The sequence below is a fragment of the Entelurus aequoreus genome, linkage group LG22 (assembly GCF_033978785.1).
Source record: "Entelurus aequoreus isolate RoL-2023_Sb linkage group LG22, RoL_Eaeq_v1.1, whole genome shotgun sequence".
Classification (NCBI taxonomy): domain Eukaryota; kingdom Metazoa; phylum Chordata; class Actinopteri; order Syngnathiformes; family Syngnathidae; genus Entelurus; species Entelurus aequoreus.
Window position 1 is genome coordinate 45722021 of NC_084752.1, and position 23612 is coordinate 45745632.

General features: G+C 37.3%; 1 protein-coding gene across 4 annotated transcripts in view; it reads right to left on the minus strand.

Annotated features, from left to right (window-relative positions):
• The window catches only part of LOC133639840 (serine/threonine-protein kinase/endoribonuclease IRE1-like), a 344495-nt gene that overhangs the window by 65076 nt on the left and 255807 nt on the right, over positions 1-23612 (minus strand). For 2 of the 4 annotated variants that reach the window (XM_062033488.1, XM_062033486.1), the window contains exons 3-8: positions 19328-19361; positions 19168-19240; positions 17429-17501; positions 13492-13614; positions 13320-13421; positions 13148-13207 (exon numbers count right to left, since the gene is read on the minus strand). The exons of the other annotated variants lie outside the window; for them this stretch is intronic. In XM_062033488.1, the coding sequence (XP_061889472.1) occupies positions 13148-13207; positions 13320-13421; positions 13492-13614; positions 17429-17501; positions 19168-19240; positions 19328-19361 (465 nt within the window). The remainder of the gene's footprint in view (positions 1-13147; positions 13208-13319; positions 13422-13491; positions 13615-17428; positions 17502-19167; positions 19241-19327; positions 19362-23612) is intronic. 4 annotated transcript variants of the gene reach the window in all.

The following is a 23612-nucleotide window of genomic DNA, read 5'->3' on the forward strand; positions in this document are numbered from 1 at the left end:
TACGACTTTTTTGCAAAAATTTTTTTTCGTAAAATATGCATTTTCTTCCATTTTCTTACATTTACGGGTTTTGTCGGGACTCCTGATGACGTTTTGAGACATCTCCTACAACTACAGCACCAAAATTGTGCTGCTGAAGCGAATCCGTTTTTTTGAATTTTTTGTAAGGGTCCCCCCTTACGACTTTTTTGCAAACATTTTTTTTCGTAAAATATGCATTTTCTTCCATTTACGGGGTTTGTCGGGACTCCTGATGACGTTTTGAGACATCTCCTACAACTACAGCATCAGAATTGTGCTGCTGAAGCAAGTCTGTTTTTTGATTTTTTTTTTGTGAAAAAAAGTTTTCCCAAAAAAAGCATTTTCTGCCATTTTTAGATTTTGTCGGGACTCCTGATGACGTTTTAAGACATCTCCTACAACTACAGCACCAAAATTGTGCTGCTGAAGCGAATCCGTTTTTTTGAATTTTTTGTAAGGGTCCCCCCCTACGACTTTTTTGCAAAAAAATTTTTTCGTAAAATATGCATTTTCTTCCATTTTCTTACATTTACGGGTTTTGTCGGGACTCCTGATGACGTTTTGAGACATCTCCTACAACTACAGCACCAAAATTGTGCTGCTGAAGCGAATCCGTTTTTTTGAATTTTTTGTAAGGGTCCCCCCTTACGACTTTTTTGCAAAAATTTTTTTTCGTAAAATATACATTTTCTTCCATTTACGGGGTTTGTCGGGACTCCTGATGACGTTTTGAGACATCTCCTACAACTACAGCACCAAAATTGTGCTGCTGAAGCGAATGCGTTTTTTTCAATTTTTTGTAAGGATCCCCCCTTACGACTTTTTTGCTAAAAATTTTTTTCGTAAAATATGCATTTTCTTCCATTTTCTTACATTTACGGGTTTTGTCGGGACTTCTGATGACGTTTTAAGACATCTCCTACAACTACAGCACCAGAATTGTGCTGCTGAAGCGAATGCGTTTTTTTCAATTTTTTACAACTTTTTTGCTAAAATTTTTTTTCGGAAAATATGCATTTTCATCCATTTTCTTCCATTTACGGGTTTTGTCGGGACTCCTGATGACGTTTTGAGACATCTCCTACAACTACAGCACCAAAATTGTGCTGCTGAAGCGAATCCGTTTTTTGGAATTTTTGGTAAGGGTCCCCCCTTACGACTTTTTTGCAAAAAAATGTTTTCGTAAAATATGCATTTTCTTCCATTTACGGGTTTTGTCGGGACTCCTGATGACGTTTTGAGACATCTCCTACAACTACAGCACCAAAATTGTGCTGCTGAAGCGAATCCGTTTTTTGGAATTTTTGGTAAGGGTCCCCCCTTACGACTTTTTTGCAAAAAAATGTTTTCTTAAAATATGCATTTTCTTCCATTTTCTTACATTTACGGGTTTTGTCGGGACTCCTGATGACGTTTTGAGACATCTCCTACAACTACAGCACCAAAATTGTGCTGCTGAAGCGAATCCGTTTTTTTGAATTTTTTGTAAGGGTCCCCCCTTACGACTTTTTTGCAAACATTTTTTTTCGTAAAATATGCATTTTCTTCCATTTTCTTCCATTTACGGGGTTTGTCGGGACTCCTGATGACGTTTTGAGACATCTCCTACAACTACAGCACCAGAATTGTGCTGCTGAAGCAAGTCCGTTTTTTTGAATTTTTTGTAAGGGTGCCCCCTTTCGACTTTTTTGCAAAAATTTTTTTTCGTAAAATATGCATTTTCTTCCATTTACGGGTTTTGTCGGGACTCCTGATGACGTCTTGAGACATCTCCTACAACTACAGCACCAGAATTGTGCTGCTGAAGCGAATCCGTTTTTTTGAATTTTTTGTAAGGGTCCCCCCTTACGACTTTTTTGCAAAATTTTTTTTTCGTAAAATATGCATTTTCTTCCATTTTCTTACATTTACGGGTTTTGTCGGGACTCCTGATGACGTTTTGAGACATCTCCTACAACTACAGCACCAGAATTGTGCTGCTGAAGCAAGTCTGTTTTTTGAATTTTTTTCTGTGAAAAAAAGTTTTCCCAAAAAAATCATTTTCTGCCATTTTTAGGTTTTGTCGGGACTCCTGGTGACGTTTTGAGACATCTCCTACAACTACAGTACCAGAATTGTGCTGCTGAAGCAAGTCTGTTTTTTGAAATTTTTTTTGTGAAAAAAAGTTTTCCCAAAAAAAGCATTTTCTGCCATTTTTAGGTTTAGTCGGGACTCCTGATGACGTTTTGAGACATCTCCTACAACTACAGCACCAGAATTGTGCTGCTGAAGCAAGTCCGTTTTTTTGAATTTTTTGTAAGGGTCCCCCCTTACGACTTTTTTGCAAAAAAATGTTTCCGTAAAATATGCATTTTCTTCCATTTTCTTACATTTACGGGTTTTGTCGGGACTCCTGATGACGTTTTGAGACATCTCCTACAACTACAGCACCAGAATTGTGCTGCTGAAGCAAGTCTGGTTTTTTTTTTAAATTTTGTGAAAAAAAGTCTTCCCAAAAAAAGAATTTCTGCCATTTTTAGGTTTTGTCGGGACTCTTGATGACGTTTTGAGACATCTCCTACAACTACAGCACCAAAATTGTGCTGCTGAAGCGAATCCGTTTTTTTGAATTTTTTGTAAGGGTCCCCCCTTACGACTTTTGTGCAAAAAATTTTTTTCGTAAAATATGCATTTTCTTCCATTTACGGGGTTTGTCGGGACTCCTGATGACGTTTTGAGACATCTCCTACAACTACAGCATCAGAATTGTGCTGCTAAAGCAAGTCTGTTTTTTGAATTTTTTTTTGTGAAAAAAAGTTTTCCCAAAAAAAGCATTTTCTGCCATTTTTAGATTTTGTCGGGACTCCTGATGACGTTTTGAGACATCTCCTACAACTACAGCACCAAAATTGTGCTGCTGAAGCGAATCCGTTTTTTTGAATTTTTTGTAAGGGTCCCCCCTTACGACTTTTTTGCAAAAAATTTTTTTCGTAAAATATACATTTTCTTCCATTTACGGGGTTTGTCGGGACTCCTGATGACGTTTTGAGACATCTCCTACAACTACAGCACCAAAATTGTGCTGCTGAAGCGAATGCGTTTTTTTCAATTTTTTGTAAGGATCCCCCCTTACGACTTTTTTGCTAAAAATTTTTTTCGTAAAATATGCATTTTCTTCCATTTTCTTACATTTACGGGTTTTGTCGGGACTTCTGATGACGTTTTAAGACATCTCCTACAACTACAGCACCAGAATTGTGCTGCTGAAGCGAATGCGTTTTTTTCAATTTTTTACAACTTTTTTGCTAAAAATTTTTTTCGGAAAATATGCATTTTCATCCATTTTCTTCCATTTACGGGTTTTGTCGGGACTCCTGATGACGTTTTGAGACATCTCCTACAACTACAGCACCAAAATTGTGCTGCTGAAGCGAATCCGTTTTTTGGAATTTTTGGTAAGGGTCCCCCCTTACGACTTTTTTGCAAAAAAATGTTTTCGTAAAATATGCATTTTCTTCCATTTACGGGTTTTGTCGGGACTCCTGATGACGTTTTGAGACATCTCCTACAACTACAGCACCAAAATTGTGCTGCTGAAGCGAATCCGTTTTTTGGAATTTTTGGTAAGGGTCCCCCCTTACGACTTTTTTGCAAAAAAATGTTTTCTTAAAATATGCATTTTCTTCCATTTTCTTCCATTTACGGGTTTTGTCGGGACTCCTGATGACGTTTTGAGACATCTCCTACAACTACAGCACCAAAATTGTGCTGCTGAAGCGAATCCGTTTTTTTGAATTTTTTGTAAGGGTCCCCCCTTACGACTTTTTTGCAAAATTTTTTTTTCGTAAAATATGGATTTTCTTCCATTTTCTTACATTTACGGGTTTTGTCGGGACTCCTGATGACGTTTTGAGACATCTCCTACAACTACAGCACCAGAATTGTGCTGCTGAAGCAAGTCTGTTTTTTGAATTTTTTTCTGTGAAAAAAAGTTTTCCCAAAAAAATCATTTTCTGCCATTTTTAGGTTTTGTCGGGACTCCTGGTGACGTTTTGAGACATCTCCTACAACTACAGCACCAGAATTGTGCTGCTGAAGCAAGTCTGTTTTTTGAAAAAAATTTTGTGGAAAAAAGTTTTCCCAAAAAAAGCATTTTCTGCCATTTTTAGGTTTTGTCGGGACTCCTGATGACGTTTTGAGACATCTCCTACAACTACAGCACCAAAATTGTGCTGCTGAAGCGAATCCGTTTTTTTGAATTTTTTGTAAGGGTCCCCCCTTACGACTTTTTTGCAAAAAAATTTTTCCGTAAAATATGCATTTTCTTCCATTTTCTTACATTTACGGGTTTTGTCGGGACTCCTGATGACGTTTTGAGACATCTCCTACAACTACAGCACCAGAATTGTGCTGCTGAAGCAAGTCTGTTTTTTGAAAAAATTTTTGTGAAAAAAAGTTTTCCCAAAAAAAGCATTTTCTGCCATTTTTAGGTTTTGTCGGGACTCCTGATGACGTTTTGAGACATCTCCTACAACTACAGCACCAAAATTGTGCTGCTGAAGCGAATCCGTTTTTTTGAATTTTTTGTAAGGGTCCCCCCTTACGACTTTTTTGCAAAAAAATGTTTTCTTAAAATATGCATTTTCTTACATTTTCTTCCATTTACGGGTTTTGTCGGGACTCCTGATGACGTTTTGAGACATCTCCTACAACTACAGCACCAGAATTGTGCTGCTGAAGCAAGTCTGTTTTTTTTTTTTAATTTTGTGAAAAAAAGTCTTCCAAAAAAAAGCATTTTCTGCCATTTTTAGGTTTTGTCGGGACTCTTGATGACGTTTTGAGACATCTCCTACAACTACAGCACCAAAATTGTGCTGCTGAAGCGAATCCGTTTTTTTGAATTTTTTGTAAGGGTCCCCCCTTACGACTTTTTTGCAAATTTTTTTTTCGTAAAATATGCATTTTCTTCAATTTTCTTCCATTTACGGGTTTTGTCGGGACTCCTGATGACGTTTTGAGACATCTCCTACAACTACAGCACCAGAATTGTGCTGCTGAAACAAATCCATTTTTTTGAATTTTTTGTAAGGGTCCCCTTACGACTTTTTTGCAAAATTTTTTTTTCGTAAAATATACATTTTCTTCCATTTTCTTACATTTACGGGTTTTGTCGGGACTCCTGATGACGTTTTGAGACATCTCCTACAACTACAGCACCAAAATTGTGCTGCTGAAGCGAATCAGTTTTTTTGAATTTTTTGTAAGGGTCCCCCCTTACGACTTTTTTGCAAAAAAATTTTTTCTTAAAATATGCATTTTCTTACATTTTCTTACATTTACGGGTTTTGTCGGGACTCCTGATGACGTTTTGAGACATCTCCTACAACTACAGCACCAGAATTGTGCTGCTGAAGCAAGTCTGTTTTTTTTTTTTAATTTTGTGAAAAAAAGTCTTCCCAAAAAAAGCATTTTCTGCCATTTTTAGGTTTTGTCGGGACTCTTGATGACGTTTTGAGACATCTCCTACAACTACAGCACCAAAATTGTGCTGCTGAAGCGAATGCGTTTTTTTCAATTTTTTGTAAGGGTCCCCCCTTACGACTTTTTTGCTAAAAATTTTTTTCGTAAAATATGCATTTTCTTCCATTTTCTTACATTTACGGGTTTTGTCGGGACTTCTGATGACGTTTTGAGACATCTCCTACAACTACAGCACCAAAATTGTGCTGCTGAAGCGAATGCGTTTTTTTCAATTTTTTACGACTTTTTTGCTAAAATTTTTTTTCGGAAAATATGCATTTTCATCCATTTTCTTCCATTTACGGGTTTTGTCGGGACTCCTGATGACGTTTTGAGACATCTCCTACAACTACAGCACCAGAATTGTGCTGCTGAAGCAAGTCTGTTTTTTGAAATTTTTTTTTGTGAAAAAAAGTTTTCCCAAAAAAAGCATTTTCTGCCATTTTTAGGTTTTGTCGGGACTCCTGATGACGTTTTGAGACATCTCCTACAACTACAGCACCAAAATTGTGCTGCTGAAGCGAATCCGTTTTTTTGAATTTTTTGTAAGGGTCCCCCCTTACGACTTTTTTGCAAAAAAATGTTTTCGTAAAATATGCATTTTCTTCCATTTACGGGTTTTGTCGGGACTCCTGATGACGTTTTGAGACATCTCCTACAACTACAGCACCAAAATTGTGCTGCTGAAGCGAATCCGTTTTTTTGAATTTTTTGTAAGGGTCCCCCCTTACGACTTTTTTGCAAAATTTTTTTTTCGTAAAATATGGATTTTCTTCCATTTTCTTACATTTACGGGTTTTGTCGGGACTCCTGATGACGTTTTGAGACATCTCCTACAACTACAGCACCAGAATTGTGCTGCTGAAGCAAGTCTGTTTTTTGAATTTTTTTCTGTGAAAAAAAGTTTTCCCAAAAAAAGCATTTTCTGCCATTTTTAGGTTTTGTCGGGACTCCTGATGACGTTTTGAGACATCTCCTACAACTACAGCACCAGAATTGTGCTGCTGAAGCAAGTCCGTTTTTTTGAATTTTTTGTAAGGGTCCCCCCTTACGACTTTTTTGCAAAAAAAATTTTCCGTAAAATATACATTTTCTTCCATTTTCTTACATTTACGGGTTTTGTCGGGACTCCTGATGACGTTTTGAGACATCTCCTACAACTACAGCACCAGAATTGTGCTGCTGAAGCAAGTCTGTTTTTTTTTTTAAATTTTGTGAAAAAAAGTCTTCCCAAAAAAAGAATTTCTGCCATTTTTAGGTTTTGTCGGGACTCTTGATGACGTTTTGAGACATCTCCTACAACTACAGCACCAAAATTGTGCTGCTGAAGCGAATCCGTTTTTTTGAATTTTTTGTAAGGGTACCCCCTTACGACTTTTTTGCAAAAAATTTTTTCGTAAAATATGCATTTTCTTCCATTTTCTTCCATTTACGGGTTTTGTCGGGACTCCTGATGACGTTTTGAGACATCTCCTACAACTACAGCACCAAAATTGTGCTGCTGAAGCGAATCCGTTTTTTTGAATTTTTTGTAAGGGTGCCCCCTTACGACTTTTTTGCAAAAAATTTTTTTCGTAAAATATGCATTTTCTTCCATTTTCTTCCATTTACGGGTTTTTTCGGGACTCCTGATGACGTTTTGAGACATCTCCTACAACTACAGCACCAGAATTGTGCTGCTGAAACAAATCCATTTTTTTGAATTTTTTGTAAGGGTCCCCCCTTACGACTTTTTTGCAAAAAAATGTTTTCTTAAAATATGCATTTTCTTACATTTTCTTACATTTACGGGTTTTGTCGGGACTCCTGATGACGTTTTGAGACATCTCCTACAACAACAACACCAGAATTGTGCTGCTGAAGCAAGTCCGTTTTTTTGAATTTTTTGTAAGGGTCCCCCCTTACGACTTTTTTGCAAAAATTTTTTTTCGTAAAATATGCATTTTCTTCCATTTACGGGTTTTGTCGGGACTCCTGATGACGTTTTGAGACATCTCCTACAACTACAGCACCAGAATTGTGCTGCTGAAGCAAGTCCGTTTTTTTTAATTTTTTGTAAGGGTGCCCCCTTTCGACTTTTTTGCAAAATTTTTTTTTCGTAAAATATGCATTTTCTTCCATTTTCTTACATTTACGGGTTTTGTCGGGACTCCTGATGACGTTTTGAGACATCTCCTACAACTACAGCACCAGAATTGTGCTGCTGAAGCAAGTCTGTTTTTTGAATTTTTTTTTGTGAAAAAAAGTTTTCCCAAAAAAAGCATTTTCTGCCATTTTTAGATTTTGTCGGGACTCCTGATGACGTTTTGAGACATCTCCTACAACTACAGCACCAAAATTGTGCTGCTGAAGCGAATCCGTTTTTTTGAATTTTTTTGTAAGGATCCCCCCCTTACGACTTATTTGCAAAAAAATGTTTTCTTAAAATATGCATTTTCTTCCATTTTCTTACATTTACGGGTTTTGTCGGGACTCCTGATGACGTTTTGAGACATCTCCTACAACTACAGCACCAGAATTGTGCTGCTGAAGCAAGTCCGTTTTTTTGAATTTTTTGTAAGGGTCCCCCCTTACGACTTTTTTGCAAAAAAATTTTTTCATAAAATATGCATTTTCTTCCATTTACGGGGTTTGTCGGGACTCCTGATGACGTTTTGAGACATCTCCTACAACTACAGCATCAGAATTGTGCTGCTAAAGCAAGTCTGTTTTTTGAATTTTTTTTTGTGAAAAAAAGTTTTCCCAAAAAAAGCATTTTCTGCCATTTTTAGATTTTGTCGGGACTCCTGATGACGTTTTAAGACATCTCCTACAACTACAGCACCAAAATTGTGCTGCTGAAGCGAATCCGTTTTTTTGAATTTTTTGTAAGGGTCCCCCCCTACGACTTTTTTGCAAAATTTTTTTTTCGTAAAATATGCATTTTCTTCCATTTTCTTACATTTACGGGTTTTGTCGGGACTCCTGATGACGTTTTGAGACATCTCCTACAACTACAGCACCAAAATTGTGCTGCTGAAGCGAATCCGTTTTTTTGAATTTTTTGTAAGGGTCCCCCCTTACGACTTTTTTGCAAAAAATTTTTTTCGTAAAATATACATTTTCTTCCATTTACGGGGTTTGTCGGGACTCCTGATGACGTTTTGAGACATCTCCTACAACTACAGCACCAAAATTGTGCTGCTGAAGCGAATGCGTTTTTTTCAATTTTTTGTAAGGATCCCCCCTTACGACTTTTTTGCTAAAATTTTTTTTCGTAAAATATGCATTTTCTTCCATTTTCTTACATTTACGGGTTTTGTCGGGACTTCTGATGACGTTTTAAGACATCTCCTACAACTACAGCACCAGAATTGTACTGCTGAAGCGAATGCGTTTTTTTCAATTTTTTACAACTTTTTTGCTAAAATTTTTTTTCGGAAAATATGCATTTTCATCCATTTTCTTCCATTTACGGGTTTTGTCGGGACTCCTGATGACGTTTTGAGACATCTCCTACAACTACAGCACCAAAATTGTGCTGCTGAAGCGAATCCGTTTTTTGGAATTTTTGGTAAGGGTCCCCCCTTACGACTTTTTTGCAAAAAAATGTTTTCGTAAAATATGCATTTTCTTCCATTTACGGGTTTTGTCGGGACTCCTGATGACGTTTTGAGACATCTCCTACAACTACAGCACCAAAATTGTGCTGCTGAAGCGAATCCGTTTTTTGGAATTTTTGGTAAGGGTGCCCCCTTACGACTTTTTTGCAAAAAAATGTTTTCTTAAAATATGCATTTTCTTCCATTTTCTTACATTTACGGGTTTTGTCGGGACTCCTGATGACGTTTTGAGACATCTCCTACAACTACAGCACCAAAATTGTGCTGCTGAAGCGAATCCGTTTTTTTGAATTTTTTGTAAGGGTCCCCCCTTACGACTTTTTTGCAAACATTTTTTTTCGTAAAATATGCATTTTCTTCCATTTTCTTCCATTTACGGGGTTTGTCGGGACTCCTGATGACGTTTTGAGACATCTCCTACAACTACAGCACCAGAATTGTGCTGCTGAAGCAAGTCCGTTTTTTTGAATTTTTTGTAAGGGTGCCCCCTTTCGACTTTTTTGAAAAATTTTTTTTTCGTAAAATATGCATTTTCTTCCATTTACGGGTTTTGTCGGGACTCCTGATGACGTCTTGAGACATCTCCTACAACTACAGCACCAGAATTGTGCTGCTGAAGCGAATCCGTTTTTTTGAATTTTTTGTAAGGGTCCCCCCTTACGACTTTTTTGCAAAAAAATTTTTTCATAAAATATGCATTTTCTTCCATTTACGGGGTTTGTCGGGACTCCTGATGACGTTTTGAGACATCTCCTACAACTACAGCATCAGAATTGTGCTGCTAAAGCAAGTCTGTTTTTTGAATTTTTTTTTGTGAAAAAAAGTTTTCCCAAAAAAAGCATTTTCTGCCATTTTTAGATTTTGTCGGGACTCCTGATGACGTTTTAAGACATCTCCTACAACTACAGCACCAAAATTGTGCTGCTGAAGCGAATCCGTTTTTTTGAATTTTTTGTAAGGGTCCCCCCCTACGACTTTTTTGCAAAAAATTTTTTTCGTAAAATATGCATTTTCTTCCATTTTCTTACATTTACGGGTTTTGTCGGGACTCCTGATGACGTTTTGAGACATCTCCTACAACTACAGCACCAAAATTGTGCTGCTGAAGCGAATCCGTTTTTTTGAATTTTTTGTAAGGGTCCCCCCTTACGACTTTTTTGCAAAAAATTTTTTTCGTAAAATATACATTTTCTTCCATTTACGGGGTTTGTCGGGACTCCTGATGACGTTTTGAGACATCTCCTACAACTACAGCACCAAAATTGTGCTGCTGAAGCGAATGCGTTTTTTTCAATTTTTTGTAAGGATCCCCCCTTACGACTTTTTTGCTAAAAATTTTTTTCGTAAAATATGCATTTTCTTCCATTTTCTTACATTTACGGGTTTTGTCGGGACTTCTGATGACGTTTTAAGACATCTCCTACAACTACAGCACCAGAATTGTGCTGCTGAAGCGAATGCGTTTTTTTCAATTTTTTACAACTTTTTTGCTAAAATTTTTTTTCGGAAAATATGCATTTTCATCCATTTTCTTCCATTTACGGGTTTTGTCGGGACTCCTGATGACGTTTTGAGACATCTCCTACAACTACAGCACCAAAATTGTGCTGCTGAAGCGAATCCGTTTTTTGGAATTTTTGGTAAGGGTCCCCCCTTACGACTTTTTTGCAAAAAAATGTTTTCGTAAAATATGCATTTTCTTCCATTTACGGGTTTTGTCGGGACTCCTGATGACGTTTTGAGACATCTCCTACAACTACAGCACCAAAATTGTGCTGCTGAAGCGAATCCGTTTTTTGGAATTTTTGGTAAGGGTGCCCCCTTACGACTTTTTTGCAAAAAAATGTTTTCTTAAAATATGCATTTTCTTCCATTTTCTTACATTTACGGGTTTTGTCGGGACTCCTGATGACGTTTTGAGACATCTCCTACAACTACAGCACCAAAATTGTGCTGCTGAAGCGAATCCGTTTTTTTGAATTTTTTGTAAGGGTCCCCCCTTACGACTTTTTTGCAAACATTTTTTTTCGTAAAATATGCATTTTCTTCCATTTTCTTCCATTTACGGGGTTTGTCGGGACTCCTGATGACGTTTTGAGACATCTCCTACAACTACAGCACCAGAATTGTGCTGCTGAAGCAAGTCCGTTTTTTTGAATTTTTTGTAAGGGTGCCCCCTTTCGACTTTTTTGAAAATTTTTTTTTTCGTAAAATATGCATTTTCTTCCATTTACGGGTTTTGTCGGGACTCCTGATGACGTCTTGAGACATCTCCTACAACTACAGCACCAGAATTGTGCTGCTGAAGCGAATCCGTTTTTTTGAATTTTTTGTAAGGGTCCCCCCTTACGACTTTTTTGCAAAAAAAATTTTTCATAAAATATGCATTTTCTTCCATTTACGGGGTTTGTCGGGACTCCTGATGACGTTTTGAGACATCTCCTACAACTACAGCATCAGAATTGTGCTGCTAAAGCAAGTCTGTTTTTTGAATTTTTTTTTGTGAAAAAAAGTTTTCCCAAAAAAAGCATTTTCTGCCATTTTTAGGTTTTGTCGGGAGTCCTGATGACGTTTTAAGACATCTCCTACAACTACAGCACCAAAATTGTGCTGCTGAAGCGAATCCGTTTTTTTGAATTTTTTGTAAGGGTCCCCCCTTACGACTTTTTTGCAAAAATTTTTTTTCGTAAAATATGCATTTTCTTCCATTTTCTTACATTTACGGGTTTTGTCGGGACTCCTGATGACGTTTTGAGACATCTCCTACAACTACAGCACCAAAATTGTGCTGCTGAAGCGAATCCGTTTTTTTGAATTTTTTGTAAGGGTCCCCCCTTACGACTTTTTTGCAAACATTTTTTTTCGTAAAATATGCATTTTCTTCCATTTACGGGGTTTGTCGGGACTCCTGATGACGTTTTGAGACATCTCCTACAACTACAGCATCAGAATTGTGCTGCTGAAGCAAGTCTGTTTTTTGATTTTTTTTTTGTGAAAAAAAGTTTTCCCAAAAAAAGCATTTTCTGCCATTTTTAGGTTTTGTCGGGAGTCCTGATGACGTTTTGAGACATCTCCTACAACTACAGCACCAGAATTGTGCTGCTGAAGCGAATCCGTTTTTTGAATTTTTTGTAAGGGTCCCCCCTTACGACTTTTTTGCTAAAAATTTTTTTCGTAAAATATGCATTTTCTTCCATTTACGGGTTTTGTCGGGACTCCTGATGACGTTTTGAGACATCTCCTACAACTACAGCACCAAAATTGTGCTGCTGAAGCGAATCCGTTTTTTTGAATTTTTTGTAAGGGTCCCCCCTTACGACTTTTTTGAAAAATATTTTTTTCGTAAAATATGCATTTTCTTCCATTTTCTTACATTTACGGGTTTAGTCGGGACTCCTGATGACGTTTTGAGACATCTCCTACAACTACAGCACCAGAATTGTGCTGCTGAAGCAAGTCTGTTTTTTGAATTTTTTTTGTGAAAAAAAGTTTTCACAAAAAAAGCATTTTCTGCCATTTTTAGATTTTGTCGGGACTCCTGATGACGTTTTGAGACATCTCCTACAACTACAGCACCAAAATTGTGCTGCTGAAGCGAATCCGTTTTTTTGAATTTTTTGTAAGGGTCCCCCCTTACGACTTTTTTGCTAAAATTTTTTTTTGTAAAATATGCATTTTCTTCCATTTTCTTACATTTACGGGTTTTGTCGGGACTCCTGATGACGTTTTGAGACATCTCCTACAACTACAGCACCAAAATTGTGCTGCTGAAGCGAATCCGTTTTTTTGAATTTTTTGTAAGGAGTTGGACAATATCGGAATATCGGACATTGGCAAAATAGCCATTATCGGACATCTCTAATTTCCTGCATTGAACTTGCTGTGCTTCCAACACACCAAACGTCTCGTGGACGGCGTAGTAACGGACATAAAAGTATTTAACTAAATTACTTGTTACTAGTAAAAGTAACGGCGTTACTAACGGCCTTATCGTATCACGCGGTTATTTGAAACGCTGTCCTTACCTGACTCTCTGTCGACTGTAACCACAAGGCCATCCCCACTGGACAAAAGGTGAGCCATCTCTGGGGTGGAAATATCAAAGAATCATAACATGATCTGAACATGTGTTTCTCAGTAATGCAGTCCTCTCGTAATCAGACAAGACAAAAGACGTTTGACACTTGAGTTACTTACTATAGTCTTGTTTCTCATCATAGGGCGGAGCCGAGTAGTCATTGTATGTGGCGTTCCATCGCAGCTCCTGTGTCTTGGTATCGAACATTGTAACTACATACTCTACAGAAGAGAAGACAAGCTAATGGAGGACGCGTGCGTGTCTGTGTTGCCGTGATGATGTGTGTCATACCTGTACGTCCAATGTAGAGAAGGGGAGTGTTGGGACATATGGAATCGGACGAAGATGTGGTTAGGCTGGTTTGCTTCTCACCGGTCTCAGGATCCACCACAAACCACACATCTTGCTTTTTCCCTGTAAACACACAGGATTGTGTTACAGGCCCTTCTAATGCTGACAACATTGGCTTTTATTTCATCATTCTGGACTCCGGGTAAAATGATCCCCAAAACAGATTTTTTTTAACGAGTGCCTGCATATTTTGGAACGCCAACTTTTCGCTCCAACTTGTGGGCGGGGCCTGCATCAGCCTTCGGACATCACTAAAGTTAAAGGCCTACTGAAAGCCACTACTAGCGACCACGCAGTCTGATAGTTTATATATCAATGATGACATCTTAACATTGCAACACATGCCAATACGGCCGGGTTAACTTATAAAGTGACATTTTAAATTTCCCGGGGATCTTCCGGTTCAAAACGCCTTTGGAGGATGACGTATGCGCGTGACGTCGCGAGGTCCACGGAAGTGTTTGGACCCTATTGGACACAATACACAGAGCTCTGTTTTCTTCGACAAAATTCCACAGTATTCTGGACATCTGTGTTGGTGAATCTTTTGCAATTTGTTTAATGAACAATGGAGGCTGCAAAGAAGAACATTGTAGGTGGGATCGGTGTATTAGCGGCTGGCTGTAGCAACACAACAAGGAGGACTTTGTTGGATAGCAGACGCTAGCGCCGGCGACCTCACCTTGACTTCCTACGTCTCCGGGCCGCCGACCGCATCGTCGATCGCTGGAACGCAGGTGAGCACGGGTGTTGATGAGCAGATGAGGGCTGGCTGGCGTAGGTGGAGCGCTAATGTTTTTATCATAGCTCTGACGAGGTCCCGTTGCTAAGTTAGCGTCGTTAGCAACAGCATTGCCAGGCTTCGACAGGCGGCACAGCATTAACCGTGTATTTACATGTCCAGTGTTTGGTTCGGTGTCTCCTGATAGTAGTATTGTTGATCTGCTGTCTATCCTTCCAGTCAGGGATTTATTTATTTTGTTTCTATCTGCATTTGAGACAGATGCTATCACGTTAGCTCATGCTAAAGAGCTTCGTCGATGTATTGTCGTGGAGATAAAAGTCACTGTGAATGTCCATTTCGCCTTCTCGACTCTCATTTTCAAGAGGATATAGTATCCGAGGTGGTTTGAAATACAAATCCGTGATCCACAATAGAAAAAGGAGAGAGTGTGGATTCCAATGAGCCAGCTTGTACCTAAGTTACGGTCAGAGCGAAAAAAGATATCTCTTGAACTGCATTCTAGTCCGTCACTCTAACGTTCCTCATCCACGAATCTTTCATCCTCACTCAAATTAATGGGGTAATCGTCGCTTTCTCACTCCGAATATCTCTCGCTCCATTGTAAACAACGGGGAATTGTGAGCAGCACTACCGCTTGTGACGTCACGCTACTTCCGGTAGGGGCAAGGTTTTTTTTTTATCAGCGAGCAAAAGTTACGAACTTTATCGTCGATTTTCTCTACTAAATCCTTTCAGCAAAAATATGGCAATATTGCGAAATGATCAAGTATGACACATAGAATGGATCTGCTATTCCCGTTTTAAATAAAAAAAAATTCATTTCAGTAGGCCTTTAAAGTACCAATGATTGTCACACACACACTAGGTGTGGTGACATTTGTCCTCTGTATTGGGCCTGTTTTGCTGCCAATGGGACAATAAAAAAGGAGGATTAGCTCCAAATTCTTCAGGACAAGCTAAAATCATCAGCCCGGAGGTTGGGTCTTGGGCACAGTTGGGTGTTCCAACAGGACAATGACCCCAAAAAGTGGTAAAGGAATGGCTAAATCAGGCTAGAAGGAAGGTTTTAGAATGGCCTTACCAAAGTCTTGACTTAAAAGTGTGGACAATGCTGAAGAAACAAGTCCATGTCAGAAAAGCAACACATTTAGCTGAACTGCAGCAATTTAGTGGTCAAGTGGTCAAGCAGAAGCTTGTGGATGGCTACCAAAAGTGCCTTATTGCAGGTAAACTTGCCAAGGGACATGTAAGCAAATATTAACATTGCTGTATGTATACTTTTGACCCTCACATTTCCAGTAGACACATAATAAATTCATAAAAGAAGCAAACTTCATGAATGTTTTTTGTGAGCAACAAGTATGTGCTCCAATCACTACATCACCAAAAAATAAGAGTTGTAGAAATGATTGGAAACTCAAGACAGCCATGACATGATGTTCTTTACAAGTGTATGTACACTTTGGATGGCGACTGTATGTATATATATATATATATGTAGAGATGAGATAGATTACCTCGACTTGGTCGTTTAAAAAGTAGCACGCCTGCTGAAAAAGTGTGGAGAACTCTGATGTAGACAAAAGCTCCGAGTCTGTTTGCATCAAGCCAAATATATTCCAAAGCAAATTATTGCATATCGCTCTAATGCAGGGGTCACCAACGCGGTGCCCGCGGGCACCAGGTAGCCCGTAAGGACCAGATGAGTAGCCCGCTGGCCTGTTCTAAAAATAGCTCAAATAGCAGCACTTACCAGTGAGCTGCCTCTATTTTTTAAATTTTATTTATTTACCAGCAAGCTGGTCTCGCTTTGCTCAACATTTTTAATTCTAAGAGAGACAAAACTCATATAGAATTTGAAAATCCAAGAAAATATTTAAAGACTTGGTCTTCACTTGTTTAAATGAATTCATGAATTTTTTTACTTAGCTTCTTATAACTTTCAGAAAGACAATTTTAGAGAAAAAATACAACCTTAAAAATTATTTTAGGATTTTTAAACACATATACCTTTTTACCTTTTAAATTCCTTCCTCTTCTTTCCTGACAATTTAAATCAATGTTCAAGTAATTTATTTTTTTTATTGTAAAGAATAATAAATACATTTTAATTTAATTCTTCATTTTAGCTTCTGTTTTTTCGACGAAGAATATTTGTGAAATATTTCTTCAAACTTATTATGATTAAAATTCAAAAAAATTATTCTGGCAAATCTAGAAAATCTGTAGAATCAAATTTAAATCTTATTTCAAAGTCTTTTGAATTTCTTTTAAAATTTTTGTTCTGGAAAATCTAGAAGAAATAATGATTAGTCTTTGTTAGAAATATAGCTTGGTCCAATTTGTTATATATTCTAACAAAGTGCAGATTGGATTTTAACCTATTTAAAACATGTCATCAAAATTCTAAAATTAATCTTAATCAGGAAAAATTACTAATGATGTTCCATAAATTCTTTTTTTAATTTTTTCCAAAAGATTCGAATTAGCTATTTTTTCTCTTCTTTTTTTCGGTTGAATTTTAAAGAGTCGAGATTGAAGATAAACTATGTTTCAAAATTTAATTGTCATTTTTTTCGTGTTTTCTCCTCTTTTAAACCGTTCAATTAAGTGTAAATATCATTAATTATTAATAATAACAGAGTTAAAGGTAAATTGAGCAAATTGGCTATTTCTGGCAATTTATTTAAGTGTGTATCAAACTGGTAGCCCTTCGCATTAATCACTACCCAAGAAGTAGCTCTTGCTTTCAAAAAGGTTGGTGACCCCTGTTCTAATGTGTGGCGCCTTGAGACAATAATATGTTGATTGACAGTCTAAAAGTAACATGTCTTCCTTCACTTGTTATTTTCGCATTTTTTTTGCATTTATATATATATACAAAATATAAAAATCTAACAAAAATCACAATGGTGTTTTTTCTCATAATCGTGCAGCCCTATTGTGTGGCCCATTGCACTGATGAAGACAATTCAATTGTCGATGGTTCTGCTGGAATCTGATATGATGGGTATGTTGGGTGCACAGCTGGTGGTGGGTGGTTGTGAATAGGTAGACGGCTGCATGAATGGAGAAAAGTGTGGTTTGGATTGGTCGGATGAGCGAAATATGTGTTGGTTACGTGCATTCTACCTGTATAGAGGACACCATCAGAACTCCTGCACGGAGCTGACTGAACGAGCTCTGGGATGGTGAATGGAAGTTTCTGGAAAAGATTCACAATCAGGAAGTTACAAACTGAACACAAGGAGATATTAAATATATTAGCACCATGAAGATTCTAGCGGGAACTCTCATTCCACCCTTTTTCGATTACGCATGCACCTCCTGGTACCCTAGCACCTCCAAAACCCTCAAATCTAAACTCCAAACATCCCAGAACAAGCTAGTCAGGTTACTTCTAGACCTCCACCCCAGATCCCACCTCACTCCTACCCACTTCTCCAAAGTGGGCTGGCTCAGGGTGGAGGACAGAGTCAAACAACTTGCACTGAGCCTGGTCTATAAAATCCGCTACACCTCCCTGATACCGAAGTACATGTCAAACTACTTCCTTAACGTAAATGACCGCCATAACCACAACACCAGGGGGAGCTCCAGTAACCACGTTAAACCCAGATTCCGAACTAACAAAGGTCTTAACTAGGGATGTCGATAAATGCGTTAAAATGTAATATCGGAAATTATCGGTATCGTTTTTTTTTTTATTATCTGTATCGTTTTTTTTTTGTTTTGTTTTTTAATTAAATCAACATAAAAAACACAAGATACACTTACAATTAGTGCACCAACCCAAAAAACCTCCCTCCCCCCATTTCTTTCTGTTATCAATATTCTGCTTCCTACATTATATATCAATATATATCAATACAGTCTGCAAGGGATACAGTCCGTAAGCACACATGATTGTGCGTGCTGCTGGTCCACTAATAGTACTAACCTTTAACAGTTAATTTTACTCATTTTCATTAATTACTAGTTTCTATGTAACTGTTTTTATATTGTTTTACTTTCTTTTTTATTCAAGAAAATGTTTTTAATTTATTTATCTTATTTTATTTATTTTTTTTTTAAAAGTACCTTATCTTCACCACACCTGGTTGTCCAAATTAGGCATAATAATGTGTTAATTCCACGACTGCATATATCGGTTGATATCGGTATCGGTTGATATCGGTAATTAAAGAGTTGGACAATATCAGAATATCGGATATCGGCAAAAAGCCATTATCGGACATCCCTAGTCTTAACTCATTCTCTTTCTATGCCACATCAATATGGAATGCACTCCCAACAGGTGTAAAAGAAAGGGCATCTCTATCCTCCTTCAAAACCGCAATAAAAGAACACCTCCAGACAACTTCAACCCTAAACTAACACCCTCCCCTCCACATCCTACCTCCCCGGATAGTAAATAATCAAATGTAAATAATCAAATGTAGATACTTATTCTTATGCTTTCTGATCTCTCTCTCTATGTCCACTACTTGCTGTACATATCCTACCAAGTCAGTCCTATACTGTTCCAATGTCCATTTATCTGATGATGCAATTGTTGATGACTGAAGTGTTGATACCAACCAAACCTAACCCAGCCCCCACCACCACCACCACCACATCCCACACCCTGGATTGTAAATAATGTAAATACTTCAATGTATATACTCTGATTATTATCTTGTGTGATGACTGTATTATGATGATAGTATATATCTGTATCATGAATCGATTTAAGTGGACCCCGACTTAAACAAGTTGAAAAACTTATTGGGGTGTTACCATTTAGTGGTCAATTGTACGGAATATGTACTGTACTGTGCAATCTACTAATAAAAGTTTCAATCAATCAATCAATAAACCTTGATGCTTACCATTAGACCTTCTTTGTGCTTCCCACCGAGAATGTATAAGCTGCCATCGTTGGGGTCTGGGAGAAAACCTGGTCTAGAACCACAGAGAAGGCAATAACATACTTATTAGAGGGGAGGATTGATAAGAAATGTTGCAAATGTGTGTGTGTGAGAGACGCACTCAGTTAGGTAGAGAGGCACTTGAATAATGGGGTCTGGAAAAACAAGCACAACTTTTCAATTAATGATTCGGGGGAAAAAAGAAAAAAAAATTAATAAATTAATGATTCGATTCAATTATTGGGGGTAATGATTCAATTGAGAATCGATTCTCAATTCAAAAACGATTCTTGATTCAAAATCAATACTTTTTTTTACTAACATTGGGTGCCAGTTCTATGATTAACTGCATTCCTCTATAAAATAGAGCAGTGTTTTTCAACCTTTTTTGAGCCAAGGCACACTTTTTGCGTTGACAAAATGCGGAGGCACACCACCAGCAGAAATCATTAAAAACAGTAAAAAGTCGTTGTCGCAATTGTTGGATATGACTTTAAAGCATAACCAAGCATGGATCAATATAGCTCTTGTCTCAAAGTAGGTGTACTGTCACCTGTCACATCACACCCTGACTTATTTGGACTTTTTTGCTCTTTTCCTGTGTGTAGTGTTTTACTTCTTGTCTTGCTCTCCTATTTTGGTGGCTTTTTCTCTTTTTTTTGGTATTTTCCTGTAGCAGTTTCATGTCTTCCCCACACCTGCTTTGTTTTAGCAATCAAGACTATTTCAGTTGATTTTATCCTTCTTTGTGGGGACATTGTTGATTGTCATGTCCGGGCGTACTTTGTGGACGCCGTCTTTGCTCCACAGTAAGTCTTTGCTGTCGTCCAGCATTCTGTTTTTGTTTACTTTGTAACCAGTTCAGTTTTAGTTTCATTCTGCATAGCCTTCCCTTAACTTCAATGCCTTTTCTTAGGGACACTCACCTCTTGCTTATTTTTGGTTTAAGCATTAGATACCTTTTTACCTGCACCCTGCCTTCCGCTGTTCCCGACATCTACAAAGCAATTAGCTACCTGCTGCCACCTACTGATATGGAAGAGTATAACGTGGTAAATCTGCCGATCTCCAGACAGTACAGACACTCAAAAACGGCACATTTTTGGGGGATTATAATTACTGGTTTGCAAAAAATATTTTTAACCCAAATAGGTGAAATTAGATAATCTCCCACGGCACACCAGACTGTATCTCACGGCACACTAGTGGTTGATGAAAACACTGAAATAGATAAACAGCTCTGATGAATTTTTATATTACTTAAAAGAAAACTGTTTATGTTTAGTCAAATTCTATCTAAACATGTAATAAAGTCAAATCCAAATAGGGCAACAATGCAAGTATCCAACACTTCTCTTTTGTAAAGTAAACGTGTACAGCAGATATGGGCACCTATATCAACTATATAACTGGACATGACAGTAATATATAAATTATTATAATATATATATATATATATATATATATATATATATATATATATATATATATATATATATATATATATATATATATATATATTAGGGCTGCAACTAACGATTAATTTGATAATCGATTAATCTGTCGATTATTACTTCGATTAATTGATTAATAATCGGATAAAAGAGACAAACTACATTTCTATCCTTTCCAGTATTTTATTGAAAAAAACAGCATACTGGCACCATACTTATTTTGATTATTGTTTCTCAGCTGTTTGTACATGTTGCAGTTTATAAATAAAGGTTTATTTTTTAAAAAAAATAAAAAATATTTTTTTTTTTTTTTTTTTTTTTTTTTTTTTTAAAAAAGCCTTTGCGCATGCGCATAGCATAGATCCAACGAATCGATGACTAAATTAATCGGCAACTATTCTTATAATCGATTTTAATCGATTTAATCGATTAGTTGTTGCAGCCCTAATATATATATATTAATTATTAAAAAACTATATATTTTTTTTTAGAAAACTTTTTTTTTTTAATCGATTAAGAATCATTGCAAATAAGAATTGTGATTCAGTAAAAATCTTCTTTTTTTTTTGGACACTCCTAGACCCAGCTATTGACCTACAATGTATTGGATTCAGTATATTTAATGTACAAAATACGGCCTTCGCTGGATAAAGTTTGTTCTCCCTTGCTTCACTGACAACATCCTGTTTCCCCTAATTGTTTGTTGTGGTCTTGTGATGTCAACAAATGTATAATGAAGAGGACTGTTCACATACCAAATTCCAATTGAACAAAAAGGAGTGAAACATTTAACAGTTGGACATGTGCATTCAAAAGTTTTACCTGTAAAGTTGATAGTGCATTTTAGCTTAAAGGCCTACTGAAAGCCACTACTACCAACCACGCAGTCTGATAGTTTATATCAATGATGACATCTTAACATTGCAACACACGCCAATACGGCCGGGTTAACTTATAAAGTGACATTTTAAAATTCCCGCCACACTTCCGCTTGAAAAACTCCTTTGGATATGATTTATGCGCGTGACGTCACAAAAGCAACGGAAGTGGTTGGACCCCATCGGACCCGATAGAAAAGCCTCTTGTTTTCTTCGACAAAATTCCACAGTATTCTGGACATCTGTGTTGGTGAATCTTTTGCAATTTGTTTAATGGACAATGGAGGCTGCAAAGAAGAACGTTGTAGGTGGGATCGATCGGTGTCTTAGCGGCTAAGTACAATACTGTAATATCTGTGATATTTGCATTAGTGTACTGTGTCTTTAAGGGCGAGTGAGTTGGCGGAGAACTTGAGTGTGTGTGAGCGTGACTTGTGGCTAACAGCAGCTCGTGTATGTGTGTGCGTTACTTTTTGAACTACAACCAGTTACCGCTTGTTAATAAAGCGATTGAGCAATTTGTTTAATGGACAATGGAGACTGCAAATAAGAAAGTTGTAGGTGCGATCGGTGGAGCGGCGGACTACAGCAACACCAACACCAGGAGGTTGTGTTGTGTTTTGAGCAGGATAACAGACGCACTACGGTGAGTACAGCTTTGGCTTCCAAACATTTGATCGCTTGCCCGTACGTGCGTGTCGATATGTGCCTGTCACGTACGTAACTTTGGGGAAATATATGTTTCTTGCCGACTCTGATGGCGGCCGGGGTGTCGTCAAAAGCGTACAACGCCCGCCGCCGCATCTAAGTTAGCTACGCAGCTAGGTTAGCTTCTGTTTTTTAGCTTCGCCAAGCGGAATATTATTAATCGTGTATTTACATGTTCATGGTTTAATAGTATTTTTGATCTTCTGTCTATCCATCCAGTCAGGTTTTTTTTAAATTTAGTTTCTATCTGCATTTGAGACTGCTATGCTATCAAGTTGGCTACGTAGCTAGGTTAGCTTCTATTTTTTTTAGCTTCGAAAAGCTGAATATTATTAATCGTGTATTTACATGTTCATGGTTTAATAGTATTATTGATCTTCTGTCTATCCATCCAGTCAGGGTTTTTTTAAATTTAGTTTCTATCTGCATTTGAGACTGCTATGCTATCACGATGGCTACGCAGCTAGGTTAGCTTCTGTTTTTTTAGGTTCGCCAAGCGGAATATTATTAATCGTGTATTTACATGTTCATGGTTTAATAGTATTATTGATCTTCTGTCTATCCATCCAGTCAGGTTTTTTTAAAAATTTAGTTTCTATCTGCATTTGAGACTGCTATGCTATCACGTTGGCTACGCAGCTAGGTTAGCTTCTGTTTTTTTAGCTTCGCCAAGCGGAATATTATTAATCGTGTATTTACATGTTCATGGTTTAATAGTATTATTGATCTTCTGTCTATCCATCCAGTCAGGTTTTTTTTTAAATTTAGTTTCTATCTGCATTTGAAACTGCTGCTATCACGTTGGCTACGTAGCTAGGTTAGCTTCTGTTTTTTTAGCTTCGCCAAGCGGAATATTATTAATCGTGTATTTACATGTTCATGGTTTAATAGTATTATTGATCTTCTATCTATCCATCCAGTCAGGGTTTTTTTTTAATTTAGTTTCTATCTGCATTTGAGACTGCTGCTATCACGTTGGCTACGTAGCTAGGTTAGCTTCTATTTTTTTAGCTTCGCCAAGCGGAATATTATTCATCGTGTATTTACATGTTCATGGTTTAATAGTATTATTGATCTTCTGTCTATCCATCCAGTCAGGTTTTTTTTTTAATTTAGTTTCTATCTGCATTTGAGACTGCTGCTATCACGTTGGCTACGTAGCTAGGTTAGCTTCTATTTTTTTAGCTTCGCCAAGCGGAATATTATTAATCGTGTATTTACATGTTCATGGTTTAATAGTATTATTGATCTTCTGTCTATCCATCCAGTCAGGTTTTTTTAAAATTTAGTTTCTATCTGCATTTGAGACTGCTATGCTATCGCGTTGGCTACGCAGCTAGGTTAGCTTCTATTTTTTTAGCTTCGC